General features: G+C 38.5%; 1 protein-coding gene across 1 annotated transcript in view; it reads left to right on the top strand.

The window, feature by feature from the left end:
* HOATZ (HOATZ cilia and flagella associated protein) overlaps nt 1-18297 on the top strand; it is a gene marked incomplete at its 5' end in the record, with an annotated part of 37959 nt that extends 19662 nt beyond the window's left edge. Inside the window, 3 exons of the mRNA XM_079789374.1 lie at nt 15510-15569; nt 16151-16203; nt 18185-18297. Coding sequence (XP_079645500.1) covers nt 15510-15569; nt 16151-16203; nt 18185-18242 — 171 coding nt within the window. The 3' untranslated portion in view covers nt 18243-18297. The remainder of the gene's footprint in view (nt 1-15509; nt 15570-16150; nt 16204-18184) is intronic.
* Between the last annotated feature and the right edge of the window lie 2148 nt (nt 18298-20445).

Below are 20445 nucleotides of genomic sequence, written 5' to 3'. Positions count from 1 at the left end.
GTTGAGAAATCAGCTGATAGTTGTATGGGCACTCCCTTGTAGGTAACTAACTGCTTTTCTCTTGCTGCTTTTAAGATCCTCTCTTTGTCTTTACCCTTTGGCATTTTCAGTATATCTCTTGGTGTGGCCCTCTTTGGATTTATCTTGTTTGGGACTCTCTGCTCTTCCTGGACTTGTATGTCTATTTCCTTTGCCATTTTAGGGAAGTTTTCTATCATTATTTTTTTCAAATAGGTTTTCAATTTCTTGTTCTCTTTTCCTTCCACCACCCCCATGATGTAAATGTTGATATGCTAGAAGTTGTGCTTTATTACCTCTTCCATATTGTTGGTTTTATATTATTAGTTATTTCTCTCTTCAATTTTGGGTTGATTCTTATTTTCCTTCTAACTTTCTTCCCTTTTAACTTGTTTCTTAAATTTCCATTTTATCTTTTTTTGTAATATGATAATTTACAGTTATTAACATCTCTCAAAGTACTATTTTAGTTGCATCTCATAAGCTAGATACTGTTTTCATTATTATTCCTTTTAAGTATTTTTAAATTTATATTTTAATTTAAAATTTGCCCAATGAATTATTTTAAGTATTTTTTTTAATTTTCCAATTTATGAAGTCTCCTTAAATTATCTGTTTTTTATTTATAACTTAATTATGTTGATATCAGAAACAGTTCCTATCTCCTCCTAAACTAAGATCTATCTTTATGTCAAGGTCCTGGATATGATGCCATTCACCTTTCCTACCCTGTGTACTTCTATCCCAGTCAAGCCAGGCTTATCATCATCTTTAAGCAACTTTAAGCTCATATCCACCTCCATGTCTCCAATTATTTTTAATTGGACTAATAACTTCTTTTCATCACTGTGCATGCTTTTTATGTTATGATTATTAAATCAGCCCACTGCTTCCCTAGCTGCCTTACTCCCTTTGATCCAGTATTTTTAATCCATATATTATTTATTTTGAAACATCTATAATTTTCTAAAATGTTTGCATGTTATAAAATTTTAAACTTATACTAAGATTCAGCAATGGACTTGTGTAAATATTATCCTTCTTTATGTGCTTTCCCTCACATTCTCTGATGTTTGTGCCATGAGCATATATTGCATTTATATTCAACGGAAGAAATAAAGAATTTTTAGAATTTCCATTTGTACTAATATATTTCTGTGCTTCTTAGTCTGTTTTCTTCATGTTTTTTGCTTTCAGACCATCTGCTCCTCTCACTATATAATAAGATTATTTTGAGTACTAACTATATAACATTTACAATATAAGTTCTTTATTCACATTTTCATTGAATCCTCAGAAAAACTCTGTGTGAGAAGCATTAGATTGCCTCTATTAGTTAGGAAGTTGAAGCGGAAACATGTAAGTGGCTTTTTCAAGGTCACACATCTAAAATATAGTGGAGATAGTTTGGACCTGGGTCCATCTGACAACGGAGCCAAGGTGCTTAACTACTATATCAGACTGGTTTCAAGAGTTTCTAGATTCTCTAAGTATTGGGATGGTTGCCAAGTAACTAAGGAAAGAGATGAGTTTGGAATCAATTCAATACTGCTGTAAAGTATTTTAAGATTAAATTAAGTGAATTAGCATTTATGCTAGGGTAGTCAAAAGAAAATTCTGTTGGTACTGTAGACAGGTTATCAGAGAAATAAACACTACCATATACTATTTTATTTTTTTATTGTTTAAAGTATTACAAATATTAGTACATATGTCTCCTTTTTTTTCCAATTGACCTACCCCCAGCCTCCCCTACCTCCCGGCACATACCCTCACCCCCCTCCCAGTGTCTTGTATGCATGCATATAAGCATAAGCAATGGACGCAAGACCATATACTATTTTTGATGAATGTTTCTGTCAAAAAATGTCAACCATAATACAAGGAAGAAATGTATTTTTTTAATATAAGAACCAGGTCTTAAGAAGAAAGGACCTTTTTTAAGAAGTCCTGTGTGTATTAAGAACTTTATCAAACCTGAAGATTAACTGAGGAGAAAGTTTATAATACACAGGAGAATTTGTGGTCAGAGGACTTTGCACTACATAATTCGGGGCAAATACTATCTTAGGTATCACTCCTTGTTTCTCCTTTTTCCTTCGAACTCTATGCACCAATTCACCCATAGATCAGAGGTTGAATAATCAGAAATCCTCCAAGCCTGTAAAAGGAAGGTGGGCAAGCCATTCTTCTCTCTTTTTTCCCACTTTTTGAAGGACTGGAAGAAAAAAATTTCTCTCATCACCATCATTACAATATAATAGCTACTATTTATTAACTAGCCACCACATGTCATACATTATGTTAAGCAATGTTTGTATTATCTCCAAATTTCACAACTACTTTTCTTATAGATGGAGCAATCCAAGATTCAGAGAAATAGTTCTTTGATTTCCCCAAGACCACAAACTTCTCGCCCATGGGTTAGTGAGTACAGGTGGATGGAAGAAAGGAGGATCCAGGAGGGATAGTGAAGATATTGCTCGCCATTAATCACACAGCAGAAATGGGATTCAAACCCAAAGCTATCTGACTCCAGTAATCTATATTTCTACACAAGTTGTTTGACTTTGAACAGGCAAAAATAGAGAACTAAGCAATTAAATTCTAGAAGTGACATTAAAATTCAATATCCTTCTCTGAGACATTAAATTGGTAAATTATCATTTTCTAATTTTCTGTAATCAACTTTGATTATATAATTTATTATTTCAATAATATTATTTAAATATAAATAATATAAATGAAAATACAATGTAAGAAAATAAATAATATACAAATATTATAAGTGTAAACCTGACCCCCTTTTAGTCTTATTTTTAAAGTTAATACATTAACATATCATAAAATTCCGCCAATGGACACAATCAAAACACTATGATTAGAAATGAGAATTTTGTTATGAAATTAATAAGTAAGTTATTTATCTCTACTAATGAGGTAATTATAAGGATTTTCTCTCACCACTGAATTTATTTAGTTATCCTGGCAGAGGGATCTTAGACTCGGCAATGTTCTTGTTCCGATGATACAGCTGCTTACAGTAGTTTTATTATTCATTCCCAGGAAACATGTCCAGGAAGCAGAAGTCAAATCACATTTGAAGGCTTTGTTTCTGGTGTATTATATTATATTATAAAACTTATTAGGCACTAAAATCCATTATTTAAAAAAGACCTGAAATAAAAATAGAAAATGAATTTTTTGTTAACATAACATTTTCCCTTTATTTTACTTTGTTATTTTTCCCATTACCATTATGAATTTTTAATTCATATTTTAGAATCTTGTAACTAAATATTTGTCTATTTTTATATTAGAAGGATTATAACAACATAACTTGCCTATGACTACTCAGAAAATAATCATGTCATTTTGTCCACAGGGGATTTTAAGAATTAAACTTGCCCCTGTTTAAATTCACTTTCTAAAAATAAATTTTTGCTTAGGCTAATAATTGCGTCTTCTTCAGTGTAATGATTTCATTCATACATCATGACTCAATCAATTTCAATGCAATTCAACAAAAAAATCATTGAGTATAATATGCAAGATACTGCTAAGCTCTAAGGAAGAAAAAAAGATGAGTAAGACTCTGAAAGAGACATGGTAGCAACTATGAGATAAAGCAGGGAAAGGAAGATCAATACCACAATAAAGATATAAAGTGCTATGTGTGGCAGCAATTGATTTCAATTCAGTAAATGTGCAATGGAAAAGTTGGAAATGAAACTGACATTGAGTACCTACATTGAAAATATCCTAAACCCCTCCCCTCTGGAAACCATCAAAATGTTCTCTGTATCTTTGAGTTTGTTTCTGTCCTGCTTATATATGTTATTTTGTTTTTTACCTACAGACATTATTTTATTCAGTCCAAAGCAAGTGAAAAGGTATTATGAAATTCAGCTTAGTTTTTAAAATACCCTGAATTTATTTTCTTTTAATAACTGTAATATATGATGCCTAATATTCAAATAAAAGATAGAAATCTTGTCCCAAATCAATAAAATAAAAAGTTTGTAGGCTCATAAACGGTAAGATTAACCTGACTTGAGCAGAATGATGCCAACCAAAGCAGCATTGTGCTTGGTCCGGTTGCTGATTACTCCTCCCCAGCATGGCTTCCTCCTCTCGTGAGTCTCAGAGCATGCCTGAGGGTTGTGGCTTCTCTTGCAGATATAAAGGCTGAAGAATCACCTTGCAGAATCACTTAGCATGCAGCAGCTTCTGGGGCTTTGCACACCCTGTTTTCTCAAAAGCTTTCTTCCCATCCTGTCTCTGGTTGTTATTGGGTGACTACAACTTTTAGGTCCAAGCTTGGACATCACCCCCTCTGGGACATCTTCTCTGATTCCCCTGACAGATATAGACACACTCTAGTCTGAATTAAGGATCCCTCTTCAGTTTTCTAATTGCACTTTATATACTGACCCCATCATTGCATGTTTGAAATTATTTACTTGTCTTTTTCTCCACAAATCTGCAATCGCTTTGCAGGCAGGGATTGAGTTTTGTTCAGCCTCTTGCATAGTATTGTGACATCATAGGAGCTCATTATGAATTGAAATGTATCCCCCCAAAAATCTGTGATAAGTCCTAATCTCTGGTACGTCAGAAAGTGACCTTGTTTGGAAATAGTATCATTGCAGATGAAATTAGTTAAGAAGTTAATACTAGAGTAGGGTTATCCCCTAATCCTATGTGACTGGTGTCCTTATAAGACAGCCATGTGAAGACAGAAACACACAGTAAGACAGCAATGTGACCATGAAGGCAGAGATTGGAGTTATAGACCTGTAAGCCAAGGAAAGCCACAGATCGCTGGCAAACCACCAGAAGCTAGGAAGAGGTGAGGAAGGATGCCTCCACAGGTTCCAGAGGGAGCGTGGTCCTGCCCACATCTTGATTTGGCACTTCTAGCCTCCAGTACTGTGAAACAATAAATATGTTGTTTTAAGCCACCCAGTTTGAAACTTTTTTACAGAAGCCCCGAGGAAAATAATGCAGTGCACAATATATTTGAATGGACCAATGGATGACTTAGAAGTTTTACCTGGTGAAGACAAACCTATGTCTATGCTTAATTATTTCTTGCTTCTAGTCTTTTTAAATCATTTTTTCCTTTTTTCAATTACAGTTGACACAGAATATTATATTAGTTTCAGGTGTACAACCCAGGGATTAGACATATTAGTTATCATCCTGATAAATCTCGTACCCATCTGATACCATACATAGTTATTAGAATATTATTAACTATATTTCCTGTGCTATACTTTACATCCCCCTGACTATTTTATAACTACCAATTTGTACTTCTTTTTTTTTTTTTTTTTTTTTTTTTTTTTTTTTTTTTTTCAATTTTTTTATTAAGGTATTATATGTGTACATATCTTACCATTGCCCTCCCCACACCCCACTCCCATATATGCCCCCACCCCCCAGAGTTTTGCATCCATTGGTTATGCTTATATGCATGCATACAAGTCCTTTGATTGATCTCTTATCTCCCCCACCTCTCCCTAACCTTCCCCTTGTAATTTGACAGTCTGTTTGATGCTTTACTGTCTCTGTATCTATCTTTTTGTTCAAGTTTATAATGTTCTTTATTATCCATAAATGAGTGAGATCATGTGGTATTTTTCTTTCATTGACTGACTTATTTCACTTAACATAATGTTCTCCAATTCCTCCCAGGTTGCTGCAAATGATGAGAATTCCTTCTTTTTTATGGCAGCATAGTATTCCATTGTGTAGATGTACCACAGTTTTCTGATCCAGTCATCTGCTGACGGGCACCTAGGCTGTTTCCAAATCTTAGCTATGGTGAATTGCGCTGCTATGAACATAGGGGTGCATATATCCTTTCTAATTGGTGTTTCTAGTTTCTTCGGATATATTCCCAGGAGTGGGATTACTGGGTCAAATGGGAGTTCCATTTTCAGTTTTTTGAGGAAACTCCATACTGTTCTCCACAGTGGCTGCACCAGTCTGCAATCCCACCAGCAGTGCACGAGGGTTCCTTTTTCTCCGCATCCTCGCCAACACTTGTCGTTTGTTGATTTGTTGATGATAGCCATTCTGACAGGTGTGAGATGGTACCGCATTGTTGTTTTGATTTGCATCTCTCGGATAATTAGTGACGTTGAGCATGTTTTCATGTGTCTCTTGGCCTTCCTTCTGTCTTCTTTTGAAAAGATTCTATTTAGGTCTGTTGCCCATTTTTTTATTGGATCATTTATCTTCCTTTTATTAAGTTGTATAAGCTGCCTGTAGATGTTGGAGATTAAACCTTTATCAGTGATGCCATTTGCAAATATGTTCTCCCATGCAGTGGGCCTTCTTGTTGTTTTGTTGATGGTTTCTTTTGCTGTGAAAAAGCTTTTTATTTTGATGTAGTCCCATTTGTTAATTTTCTCTTTAGCTTCCATTGCCCTAGGGGCAGTGTCAGTGAAGAATTTCTTTTGGCATATGTCTGACATTTTGCTGCCTGTGGATTGCTCTAGTATTTTTATGGTTTCCCGTCTTATGTTTAAGTCCTGTATCCATTTTGAGTTTATTTTTGTGTATGGCGTAAGTTGGTGATCAAGCTTCATTTTTTTGCATGTATCTGTCCAATTTTCCCAACACCATTTATTGAAGAGACTGTCTTTATTCCATTGTATGTTCATGCCTCCTTTGTCAAATATTAATTGAGCATAGTGGTTTGGGTCAATATCTGGATTCTCTATTCTGTTCCATTGATCTATATGTCTGTTCTTGTGCCAGTACCAGGCTGTTTTGAGAACAGTGGCTTTGTAATACAGCTTGAAATCTGGTATTGAGATCCCTCCTACTTTATTCTTCTTTCTCAGGATTGCTGTGGCTATTCGGGGTCTTTTTTTATTCCAGATGAATTTTTGGAGAGTTCTTTCAAGGTCTGTGAAATATGCCGTTGGTATTTTAATGGGGAGTGCATTGAATCTATAGATTGCTTTGGGTAGTATGGACATTTTAATGATGTTGATTCTACCAATCCATGAACATGGTATGTTCTTCCATCTGTTTACGTCTTCCTCTATCTCTTTTTTCAGTGTCCTGTAGTTTTCCGTGTATAGGTCTTTTACCTCCTTAGTTAAGTTTATTCCTAGGTATCTTAATTTTTTTGGTGCGATGGTAAATGGGATTGCCTTTTTAGTCTCTCTGTCTGTAAGTTCACTATTGGTGTATAGAAAGGCCATAGATTTCTTGGCGTTAATTTTGTATCCTGCTACATTGCCGAATTCATTTATTAAGTCTATTAGTTTTTTGACGGAGTCTTTCGGATTTTTTATGTACAATATCATGTCGTCTGCAAATAAAGACAGCTTTACTTGTTCTTTTCCAATCTGGATGCCTTTTATTTCTTCTTCTTGTCTAATTGCAATGGCTAATACTTCCAGTACTATGTCAAACAGGAGTGGTGAGAGTGGGCATCCCTGTCTTGTTCCTGTTCTTAGGGGAAATGTCTTTAGTTTTTGTCCATTGAGTATGATGTTTGCTGTGGGTTTATCATATATAGCTTTTATTATGTTGAGGTATGAGCCATCTATTCCCACCTTGTTGAGAGCTTTTATCAAGAAAGGGTGTTGGATTTTGTCAAATGCTTTTTCTGCATCAATTGATATGACTATGTGATTTTTATCTTTCAATTTGTTTATGTGATGTATCACGTTTATTGATTTGCGGATATTGTACCATCCTTGCATTCCTGGGATAAATCCTACTTGGTCATGGTGTATGATCTTTCTGATGTACTGCTGGAGCCGATTTGCTAGAATTTTGTTGAGGATTTTGGCATCTATGTTCATGAGGGATATTGGTCTGTAATTCTCTTTCATTGTGTTGTCTTTATCTGGTTTTGGTATTAGGGTGATGCTGGCTTCATAGAAGGAGCTTGGAAGTGTTCCTTCCACTTGAATTTTTTGGAATAGTCTGAGGAGGATAGGTTTTAGTTCTTCCTTGAATGTTTGGTAAAACTCTCCTGTGAAGCCATCAGGCCCCGGGCTTTTGTTTGCCGGAAGCTTTTTGATGACTGCTTCAATTTCGTCCATAGTTATTGGCCTATTGAGCTGTTTAGATTCTTCTTGATTGATTTTTGGAAGGTTATATTTTTCTAGGAATATGTCCATTTCCTCCAGATTGTCCAGTTTGTTGGAATAGAGTTGTTCGTAGTATTTTGTAACAATCCTTTGTATCTCAGCAGGGTCTGTTGTTATTTCACCTCTTTCATTTCTGATTTTGTTTATTTGGGTCCTCTCTCTTTGCTTCTTGGTGAGCCTGGCTAGAGGTCCATCAATCTTGTTTATCCTTTCAAAGAACCAGCTCTTGGTTTTGTTGATCTTATGTATTGTTTCTTTGGTCTCTATGTCATTTATCTCCGCTCTGATCTTTGTTATTTCCTTCCTTCTGGTTACACTGGGCTTTTCTTGCTGCTCTTTTTCTAGCTCTTTGAGTTGTAGGGTTAAGTAATTTATTACCATTGTTTCTTGTTTTTTGCAATAGGCCTGTAGAGCTATGAACTTCCCTCTCAAGACTGCTTTCGCTGTGTCCCACAGATTTTGGATTGTTGTGTTTTCATTGTCATTTGTTGCCATGATGTTTTTTATTTCTTCCTTGATCTCTCTGGTGACCCAGTCCTTGTTTAATAGCATGCTGTTTAGTCTCCATGTGTTTGATTTCTTTGGATTGTATTTATTGTAGTTGATTTCCAGTTTTATGCCACTGTGATCTGAGAAGATGCTTGATATAATTTCTATCTTCTTGAATTTGAAGAGACTTTGCCTGTGACCCAGCATATGGTCTATCTTTGAAAATGACCCATGTGCACTTGAGAAGAATGTATATTCTGTGGCTTTGGGGTGAAATGTTCTGAAGATGTCAATTAATTCCATCTGGTCTAGTGAGTCATTTAGGATTGCTGTTTCTTTGCTGATTTTTTGTTTAGAGGATTTGTCCAGTGGTGATAGTGGGGTATTAAAGTCTCCTACTATGATTGTGTTGCTATTAATCTCTCCCTTGATATCCTCCAGGAGTTTTTTTATGTATTTGGGTGCTCCTATATTGGGAGCGTATATGTTTACCAGAATTATTTCTTCTTGTTGAATTTCTCCCTTTAGTATTATGAAGTGGCCTTCCTTATCTCTTGTTATGGCATTTACTTTGAGGTCTATTTTGTCAGATATAAGTATTGCTACCCCAGCTTTTTTTTCATTTCCATTTGCCTGAAAGATATTTTTCCATCCCTTCACTTTCAATCTGTGTGAGTCTCTTGTTCTGAGGTGGGTCTCTTGTAGACAGCATATATATGGGTCGTGTTTTTTTATCCATTCAGCTACTCGATGTCTTTTGATTGGAGCATTTAGTCCGTTTACATTTAAAGTTATTACTGAAAGGTATTTGTTTGCAGTCATATCTATTTTTGTGTCTGTATTCCTTCTTACCTGTTTATTTCTTCTTTTTACAGTATTCCCTTTAGCAATTCTTGCATTGCTGGTTTGGTGGTGATAAACTCCCTGAGGCTTTTTTTGTCTGCAAAGCTCCTGATTTCCCCTTCAATTTTGATTGATAGTCTTGCTGGATATAGTATTCTTGGATTCAGTCCTTTGCTTTGCAACACTTTGTATACCTCCTTCCATTCACTTCTAGCTTGTTGTGTTTCTGATGAGTAATCATTTGACAATCTGATGGGTGTTCCTTTGTAGGTAACTCTCTGTCTCTCTCTTGCCGCCTTTAGGATTCTCTCTTTATCATTTATATTTGCCATTGAAATTATGACATGTCTTGGTGTGGGTCTTTTGGGGTTGATCCTGCTTGGGACTCTCTTTACTTGCGTAACTTTTATCTTTCCCATATCCGGGAAGTTTTCTGTCATTATTTCTTCAAATAGATTTTCTAATCCCTGCTGCTCTTCTTGTCCTTCTGGCAGCCCTATTATACGCATGTTACTTCGTTTCATGTTGTCCCGAAGCTCCCTTAGGCTTTCCTCCTGCTTTTTAATTTTTTTCTCCAATTGCTGTTCAGCTTGAGCTTGTTTCTGTACCTGATCTTCTAACTCACTAATTCGGTCCTCTGCTTCTTGTAATCTACTGTTGAAACTTTCCATGGTGTTTTTGATTGTAGCTATATCACTTTTCATTTCTTCCTGATTCTTGCATAAGTTGTTGATTTTCTCATCCATCCGATGTATAAATTCCATGACCATTACTCTGAACTCCTTTTCGGTCATGTTGCAAGCTTCATTTTCACTAATTTCCTTTCTTGGCGACTCCACATTTTCTTTCCTCTGTGAGTTATTTCGTTTCCCCATTCTGGCTATTACCAGAAAGCTCAAGCTTCTGTTTGCGTGGACCTGGGCCGTGTGCTGTGGGGACTTCGCTCCACCCTAGTTTCACTGAAGTGCTCTGACACTAGGACGTGTGACTGTCTTTGGTTGGTGGGAACCAAACTTGCCCAGGATCAGTGTCCCCAGTGTTCCGTGTGGTCTCGTGTGCACATTTAGAATCAGGGGCCCTGTCTGCACCACACTGTTGGTATGTGCCGAGAATGAGATCCTTAGCATGTGCCAGGAGTCAGAGTTTCCCTGTGTCTGCACCAAGACTCGAGTGTCAAAGTCTCTGTTGCCTTGTGCGGTTTCTCGTTGAGAATCAGGGTCCCTGTGTGTGCACGCACCAACAATTGGGGTCGCTGGCTCTTAGTGTGAATGCGCTGTGAGTCAGGGATCCCAGGCAGCTGTGTCCGGCGTGCCAAATTCCCTGAAGTGGGGCTGCGTCCTGTGTGTGCTCTCTCTACTGAGCCAAACCGGCTAGAGCGCACATTCTTAAAAACCTGAAGGTGAGCCGGCTCAGTGCACTCTCCCAAAGTCCCAGAAGGGGGGCGGAGTCCGTCCTGCGTGCCAAATTCCCCAAAGGGAAGCACCTCTGTGCACGCTTTTAAGAATCTCCGAAGGGGGAGCTGTGCCCAGCGAGCCAAATTCCCCCAAATTCCCCGAAGGGGAGCCCTCTGTGCGCACTGACAGATTTCCCCGACGGGGAGCTGCTTCTGTCCCGTGCGCGAGCGCGCGCCAAATTCCCTAAGAGGGAGCGCGTCCCTGCGCAAAGCTCGGCAGCTTGGGCCAGGGGCAGGTCTATCAGTTACTATGGCACTGTCTGTGCGCGCGCCTGTGAGCAGCTTGGGCGAGGGGCGCGTCTATCAGTTTTTATGGCGCTTTCCGCACGCCTGTGGGCGCTCAGCAGCTTGGGGGAGGGGCGCGTCTATCAGTTACTATGGCGCTATCAGCGCCTGCGAGGAGGGGGATAGGCTCTTTGACTCACGGAAATCTGCCGGGAAGTCTGGATTCTTGTTTGTTTGTCTGAAGCTGTGATAGCAGTTCTCTGTCCCCAGTGGCTGCAGGGTCCTGGTTTGTGTCAGAAGCCAGGATCCGAGTCTCAGGCAGCTCTGTTTCCCAAGATGGCGTGGTCTCTGCGTCCGCACCAGCCGCCGAGAAGTGTCCGCTTTGTGCGCGGGGCTCCGCCGTCTAGGGCTGCCCTGTTCGGGAGCCCCTTGGAAGACCTGCAGAATCTAACTGACCCTATCTCATACACACACACACACCACACACATCTACACTCTCCTCTATGGGTTCCTCACTCACACTCTCTCTCTCCCTACCTTCCTGCCGGTCGCCATCTTTTTCCCCCCCAATTTGTACTTCTTAATTCCTTCACTTTTTCCCAACGTCTTCCTAAACCCCTCCCCTCTGGAAACCATCAAAATGTTCTCTGTATGTTTGAGTTTGTTTCTGTCCTGCTTATATATGTTATTTTGTTTTTTAGAGTATATTGTTGATAAATATGTATTGCCATTTTATTGTTTATCCTTTTGATCATTTTTATCATTTCTTCTTCTTAAAGAAGACCCTTTAACATCACATGTAATACTGGTTTGGTGGTGATGAACTCCTTTAGCTGTTTTCTATCTGGAAAATTCTTTATATGTCCTTTGAGTTTATTATTTTTACTAGAGGCCCAATGCACGAAATTCGTGCAAGGAGCTCAGCTCTCACAGTCCCTGCTTCATCTGGAAGGTTGTCCGGAAGGTCATCCAGACAGTCATTCCACTGTTTGGCCATTTGGTCGATTTGCATATTATGCTTTTATTATTATAGATTATGTTTTAAAAATATATATATTTCCGAGAGGGAGAGAGAGAGAGAGAAACATCAATGTAGTTGAGAGAGAATAATTGATTGGCTGCCTCCTGTACACCCCCACTGGGGATAAAGCCCATAACCCAGGCATGTGACTTGACCAGGAATTGACATGGTTCATAAGTCAATTCTCAACCACTGAGCAGCACTGGTCAGGCTCCTTTGATTTTAAATAATATATTTGCTGGGTAAGTCCTTGCTTTTCATCACTTTGAATATTTCTTGACAATCCCGTTTGGCCTGAAATGTTGCTATTGAGAATTTAGCTGACAGTCTTATGGGAGCTCCCTTGTAGGTAACTGCTTTTCTCTTGCTGCTTTTAATATTCTCTCTTTGTCTTTAACCTTTTGTTTTAATTATGATGTGTCTTGTTGTGGGCCTCTTTGGGTTCATACTGTTTGGAACTCTCTGTGCTTCTTGGACTTGTATGTCTATTTCCTTCACCAGGTTAGGAAGTTTTCTGTCATTATTTTTTAAAATAAGTTTTTAATTTATTGCATTCTCTCTTTTCTTTCTCGCACCCCCATGATGTGAATGTTGGTACAGTTGAAGTTATTCCAGAGGCTCTTTACACTATCCTCACTTTTTTGGATTCTTTTTTTTTCTTTTTGCTGTTCTGATTGGGTGTTTTGTTGTTCTTATTGTTTTGTTTGTTTGTTTGTTTGTTTTTGCTTTCTTATATTCCAAATCGCTGACTTGATTCTTGGCTTCATCTACTCTACTGTTGATTCCTTGTAAATTATTCCTCATTTCAGTGAATATATCTTTCATGTCTGACTGGTTCTTTTTATGGTTTCCAAGTTCTTTTTAATGCTGTTGAACTTCTCTCTAAGTTCATCTACTCTTCCCCTAAATTCACTGAACATCCTCATAACCAGTGTTTTGAACTCTGCATCTAGTAGATTGCTTATCTCCATTTTATTTAGTTCTTTTTCTGGACTTTAGTTCTGTTCTTTCATTGGGGACATGTTTCTCTGTCTCCTTATTTTGAAAGCCTCCTTGTGTTTGTTTCTATGTATTAGGTAGAGCTGCTACATCTCCTGGGCTTGGTAGAGTGGCCTAATGTGGTAGGTGTTCTGTAAGGTCCAGTGGCACAACTGTTCACCTGAGCTGGCTCCACTGTGTGGACTGTGTATACGTCCTGTTGTAGCTGAGGCTTGATTGCTATTGGAATGCCAATGGGAGGAATTTACCTCCAGGCCAATTGGCTGCAAACACTGGCTGCAACTACCATGGAGGATCAGTTGTGCATGGGCCCACCTCATATAGCAGGACTTATTTCAGTGTGGCTCTGGTATCCCCTGAGTCCACCCTTTGAGTGTGTCTCTTGTATATGTAGTTGGGTGGTGTTTTGGCATGGTCTGTCCACCAGATGCACTAGCTCTGGGGCCTCCCAGGAGGTTCAGGCCAAGGTCAGCCACCTCCTATGTTCTACCCAGAGCCACTTGGCATGAGCTACAGTGATCTGCAGATGTCTGCTATTTATGCCGAGCTTAGAGGTGTCCAGGAGAGGTCAAGCTGCTAACCAAGGCTGGCTGCCATCAGTGCTGAGGCTGGGGCCACTTAATGAAAGATTTGGGGCAATCCAAGGCCAGATGCTGCTTGTTTGAGAAATTTTAGGGGAGTCTGAAGCATGAGCCAAGACGGGCCATTTGTAAGGAAAACCCACTGAAACAGCTTAGGTAGGTCTGCAAGTTTGTGGGGTGGGGTCTCAGAGAATCACCAGGGTGAGGCAAACAGTGATAGGCAGGTGATGGAGACTCAGATATGGTGCTTGCCTGCCTATTCTGTGGGGAAGGTGTTCAGCAAAGGAACAATGGCCTCCGCCAACACTTCTACCTGGGCGAAATGGTCCCTCTGATTCTCACCCTGATGCCAGACTCTTTAGTTCCTCCCCATACATCCTGGATGCCTTTGGAGATCCTGCTCCAGCACTGAAGCTCAGAGGGAGTAAGTCAAGTAAGTCTGTGCATGATCCCTTTAAGAGAAACTACCTGCCACTCCAGTAGCCTCTATCTCACTCAACCACAATCTCTGCTGGTTTTAAAAGCCAGAAGTCATTGGGACTTCTCTTCCTGGTACTGGAACCCTAGAATTGGGGGTCTTGTATGTGGCTGAGAACCCTCAATCCTCAAAGAGTCTTTTGTAGCCAAAATACCCCTCCTGATTTTTATCTACCACACGTGAGTGTGGGACCAGCCTGTTCTGTTCTCTGCCCCTCCTGCCAGTCTTGGTGTGGCTTCTTTTTTATATTTTCAGTTGTGCGACTTTCATTTAACTAAATTTCAAGTGGTTCTGAATGATGATTTTCCTGTAGTTTAGTTCTATTTTTTATGCGACTGTGGGAGGATGGGAGGATCATATTTACCTTCACTGCCATCTTGACTAGAAGCCTCTTGCTTCTAATCTTGATCTAAACAGAGCTTCTTTCATTTTATTTGGACATTTGAAGTTACAAGTTTTATTTGTCAGATTCTCGGGTTTTTCTTTTGTTCTCAAATACTCCAGATGCAATTTTCTACCTGGCTATCTTCAATACTGAATATAAGTGATTCTATGAAAAAAAATTGTACCTATATTTGCCTCTTTTTATATAGTCTATACCTTGATAAATCTTCATGCCTGCATCAAGTTAGTTTTTTACACTTAGGAGAACTTGAGAATGTGCATGTCTCAATATCTAAGACAGGAGGGATGAGAGAATAATGCTCTGTTTCATGCACAAGCTACTAGAAAGAGCCCTGTTATAGTACTTAGGTGATGACATGTGGTTTGAGCTTGCTGATTTTGTATTTTGCTATCACTTAATGGCAATTTAGTATGGTGGTCATTAGCCTGGGCATTGCTGTCAAATACAATTGGTACCAAATCTAGTTCTGTACTTAATAGCTTGGTAAGCTACTTAACCTCAGTAAACTACAGATTCCTCATTTATAACATGGGATGATAGTAGTCAAACTTATGAGTTATTATAAAAAATAATTACATAATGTATATAAAGTTCTTGGCATAGTTCATGTATTAAAGAATTAATAAAAGTTAATCATTAGATGCACAAGAAAACCTCTTTTTTGGGGATTGAATTGATTTGCAGAGGAGCATCTTCTGAAATAAAAACTGCATTGTGTTACAAATGAAAAATATAAATCTATCATGGAAAAAATATTTTTAAATTCTGCCCCAAAATACAAAAAGGAAAATGGGAAAAATTCTGCTCTTGGTGAACACAAAAATTTTATTAATGATTCAAAAGTTTCACCCACTCTTTTGCCCCTTTACACAGGCTAAAAGGAGAGATGAGATTCTCCAACTCTTAAGGAAGCAAAGAGAAGAAAGGATCTCGGTAAGACTGGTAGTGAGGCATTTGGATAAATCTATCTGGGTGGGGAGCGGTGAACTATGGCAAATTCTCAGAGATTGACCCCTTGAATCTAGATACAGAAGGTCCTGAGCCTTTTATATACCAGAGGGGCGCAGGGTATAGACATCAGATAATTTGGCAATTCTTGATAAACCAAAGACATCTCCACAGTGTGCCATCTCTGCTGCCAGAGAAATGAGATGCTATTGTCAGTGAGCTGATTATCATACAGTTTAAAGCTGCAGTATTAACATGGGCTACTTCGGTGCTAATATTAGTTTTATGATGATTCATCTTACTTAGGTCATGCAAAAACAAATGCTAAATGATGATAAACAAATTTAATAAAAACAACAATAGTACCCTGTAAACTTATGAATGTATAAACTCTTCTGAATTAACCCCAAATTCCCTAATCTGGAACATTTCTGACCCCACAGTTTCCAGATTTAAGAAGCTAGTCTGTATAAACTCTGTGATAATTTCACCTCAATTTTTTTCAATTAAATTGCAGTCAGTGCAAAAAGTAAAACGTTTCCTTTTTTATTTTTTGTTTTGTTTAGAAAGAACTGGTCTCCCTTCCTTATAAACCAAAGAGCAAAGTCTACAAAGCAAAGTAAGTTTACTTCTGTCAAATATTCTTACTTTTTTAGTTACCCCATAATAAAAGCACTTTTTTTCTTACTCACTTTGCCCCCCTATACTCAAATCTTCTAAAAACCCACCCACTGATTTAGAGATTTCTTGCCTTGAATAAACTTTCTTCTTGTCTATATTAAAGCATGTGTGTCCATTTCCATATCTGTGACATATGCAAACATAAGTTAGTATAAACAGGAAAGAAAATCAACCGTGTATCTCTCTGTACACATCCTCTTTCCCTCCTTTCTTAACCTGGGCTATTGTATACACCTGCTAGTGCCCTCTCCACTCCCCTTCCCCTACCCACACCTAGCCCCACCATCCTTAGCAAATCAGTAGGTCTTCTATTGTCAGTGCTGATACCACCAATGGCACATCTGTTGAATCTAAATTCATGTAGCAAGGGCTTTACCCTCACAGTGATGTGTTAAAAGCCTTATCCCTAGAATAATGTTAGAGCAGGACCAGGCACAGGGTCCAGAACTATTGAAAGGAAACCAGCTACCACTAGTTAATCATTTAAGCACTCTCAGTGTTTATTTTTATTCTGACTGAAAACCAATGTGGCTAACTCAACATTTATTTTTAAAGTATTTATTTGCATAATACCTTCAGGGAAGAACAGTTAGAAAGTAATAGAATTTTTATTCTTACCCCATTGGTATTGAGGCTGATTCCCTTTAATGTTATCAAATGTTATTAAAGAAAAATTAATATATCTACACTAAGCTTTAAAGCTTCTGGGGAAAGTGGAAAAATCATTCCATCAGCTGGTATATTGTCTACACAATGCTCAGCAACTTAATTTCTTGCATTTTAGCCAGATGATTAGATGTAACTTCTAAGGAGGAAGCAAAACTAGTCTAATGAAAAGATTCACTTGATTCAAATAATGAATAAAGACTGCTTTTTGAGTAGCATCAGCAGCTATTTCTGGGTGCCTAGATTTCTGTGCATATATTTACAGGAATGGTCAGAACATTCCTTGCTACTACCCAGTTGATCCAAGAGTAAAGCATATTTCATAGTTTACTTAATTTCTTTTGTATATCAGCTTGCTAATTCTCTCTCCTATGTCCTGAAGCCTTGAATTTCATTCCATTTCACTGTGATAACTTCTTACACTGTAACCATCTTTTGGCAATTGATCACACGCTGCTTTGTGCCCACATTCTATTATCATTCAACTCTTATTATGTCTTGAGTTGTTATTTAACTTTTCACATATCTTTAACTAGTCTATGACTGTATTGTAAGCTCCATAAGATACTGGGTCACCCAAAGTGCCTAGCATACTCCCTATATGTAGGAATTCAGAAAGACGTTATTCAGTATTAGTTAATTTAGAAAGTGATGTTTTTATACTGTACATTAGTTAATAGCATTTTTTAAAATTTTGAAATATTTTAGACACATTGTAAAATATTTTAATTTTGTCCTCTTTTTCCTCCCTCCATCCTTTCCTATCTGTCCCAAACCCTTCTGGGTACACATATACAACCTTACCATCCCTTATCCAACAGATCTTAAGACAATCCAAATCCCTTACTGTCAGAAAGAAAGAACTAGAAAGTGTGTATAGAGTAAGATTTTAGTAGCAATATGTTTATTATCCACCCCAGGAATATTTGCATTATGGAGGACTGACTAGAAGGAACAACAGATAATCCATCATAATCAATTAGCAATGATGAAATCCCCCAAGTTTGACTCTTGGGTGAGCAAAACAGATTTAGGGTTAGGAGGTCTTCTCTCATGCCCTTCAAATCACACTTTACAGTAGAATTACAGCTTCTCCCACATATAAGTTTACACTTGGTTTCAAAATCTAATGCATTGTCAGAATCCAATTCAAATCTTTATTGGGGAAACTTTCAAAAGTTGTTTCCAAGCTACTTTGTGTTCACAACTACAGAGTTCTGTATATGGGAACTGATCCATGTTCCTGCCAACAGGAAAGTGATTCCAGAGTCCAATAAGGAAGACCAAGAAGAAGTCAAAGCCTTGAACTAAATTGATTGACACGTCATAGAGGATGGCTCACTTAGATCTTCACTTTTGAAACAACCTAGTCCTACATCAGGATCATTGGGATCATTCGTTAAAATAGGCAAAGAAATAAAAGTTAAGTATGCAGACTTCCAGGAATTTTACCAGTAATTGAATATTTGTATCTAGTTTCTTATTGGATACCACTGTACTTGACACCACACAATAACCATCTCTTTCATCTTATACATTCTCCAACTCCTATTTCTCTTGTTTTTATTTGTTGTCTCCAGAATTGTTATATTTCATCTATATTATGAATATCAGATAAACAAGAAACAGGGCTCTATGTGCCCCAAGTAGTAGACCACTAGTAAAAACAATAAGTAAATAGGGATAAAAGGGCAATCCTAAAAACTTTAAAGTTTTCTTGCTGTAAAAAAAAAAAATCTGTTTTCCAAAATTTGGAACATGTCTGAATTCAGGAATGAAGTGCTTCTACGCTGAGTGGCCAGATTATTATGATCTCTGAATGTATAATAATCTGGCCACTCAGTATATATATATATATATTAGAGGCCCTGTGCATGTATTCGTGCATGGGTGGGGTCCGGCCAGCCTCGCCAGGGGGATGGGACATGGGCGGATGGTTGGCCTGACTGCTGGTCGAACTCCTGGTTGAGGGGACAATTTGCATATTAGCCTTTTATTATATAAGATATACACTGAGTGGCCAGATTATTATGCATTCAGAGATCATAATAATCTCGCCACTCAGTGTAGTTCTGTGAATAGCTGGCTTAGCATTCCTATATCTTACACACATGTACGTTACAGTGCCAATCTCCCTCACTTTTAAAGGTCATTCCCTTTGGGGTATATTGGAAAAGAGAAGGTTAAGTGTTTGTACTTTGGCATTGTCCCACTGGCATTCCTGCTCAGGGTTGCATTTCTGCTCCAGTGCTCGCAGCTCTATTTATGACCACCACTCACTTCACTTGGCCTCCACCTGCAGCTCCTGGACATACCCTCCATCAGATGCAACTCCTACTCCACAGTGCCAACAGAACTTAATCACAGGGACACACCAAACTGCAAGGGAGGCCAGGAAATAGGCTTTAAATGGGGGAGGGGGAGAAATCTACCCAATTAAAATTCAGGACTCTATCACTAAAAGAAGTAGAGAATGGATATTAGTGGAAACTAGCAGTTTTCACAACACTCTTTGAAGAGAATTGTTTTGAACAGAAGGTAGGCCTTAAAAAAATAAGTTTATAGAGTTATAAAATGGAAATCTCATCTCAGCATCATCAAGAATAAAAAGGCCCTAGCCAGTTTTCTCAGTGGATAGAGCGTCAGCCTGCAGACTGAAAGGGTCCTAGGTTTGATTCCAGTCAAGGGCCAGTACCTGGGTTGCAGGCTCCTCCTCAGCCCTGGTCAGGCTCGTGCAGGAGGCAACCTATCGATGTGTTTCTCTCACATCGATATTGATATTTCACTCTGTCTTTCCCTCTCTCTTCCACTGTCTCTAAAAATCAATGGGAAAATATCCTCAGGTGAGAATTAAAAGAATGAAAGGGACCCTATCAGGGTACTGTGTTTGTCTGCCTGACAGACAGCTCTCTATAGTGATCACATAGCAGGCTATCAAAGCCTAAACTTCCAAATCATGACACTAATTCCCTTTCTTCTGACTCCATGCTCACTGAGTAATCTTTTGCCCAGAGGGAGAGTATGTGCTCAACAGGCCAATGCAAACATGGGCTTACCTGATGATTGTATTTCTCAATGTGTAAATATATTAGTCTCTTAGATTGGGTTTCAGCTTGTCAAACTAAGGATTGAACCCTGAACCAAGATGATTTTTCCAAGAAAAATTCCACTTGGTGAGCTCTCTTGGCAACCAGCCTCCCCCTGGTGGTACCTGCCTGCATTGCCAGGTGTAACCGTTAGGTATTACTGCAACAATACTGCATGTCAAAGTGAGCTTAAACGTTTATTCTTGATCACACATCTGTAGGTCATTTGGGGGTTCAGCTGATCTAGGCTTGGCCAGACAGCTGTGCTTCAGGCTACAGCACCTAGGCAGGTCTCTTTTCACTACATGTCTGTGGACTGAGGCAGCTCTGCTCCTCACATCTTCTTTGGGATGGACAGGGACCAGTGAGACATCTGAGCTATGTTCCCCTAAGAGAGTAGCAGAGAAGCAAGAGAACAAATGAAACCA

Source organism: Cnephaeus nilssonii, assembly GCF_951640355.1.
Source record: "Cnephaeus nilssonii genome assembly, chromosome: 13".
NCBI classification, from domain to species: domain Eukaryota; kingdom Metazoa; phylum Chordata; class Mammalia; order Chiroptera; family Vespertilionidae; genus Cnephaeus; species Cnephaeus nilssonii.
Note: the sequence above shows the minus strand (reverse complement) of the source record. Positions and strands in the feature narration are given on the sequence as shown.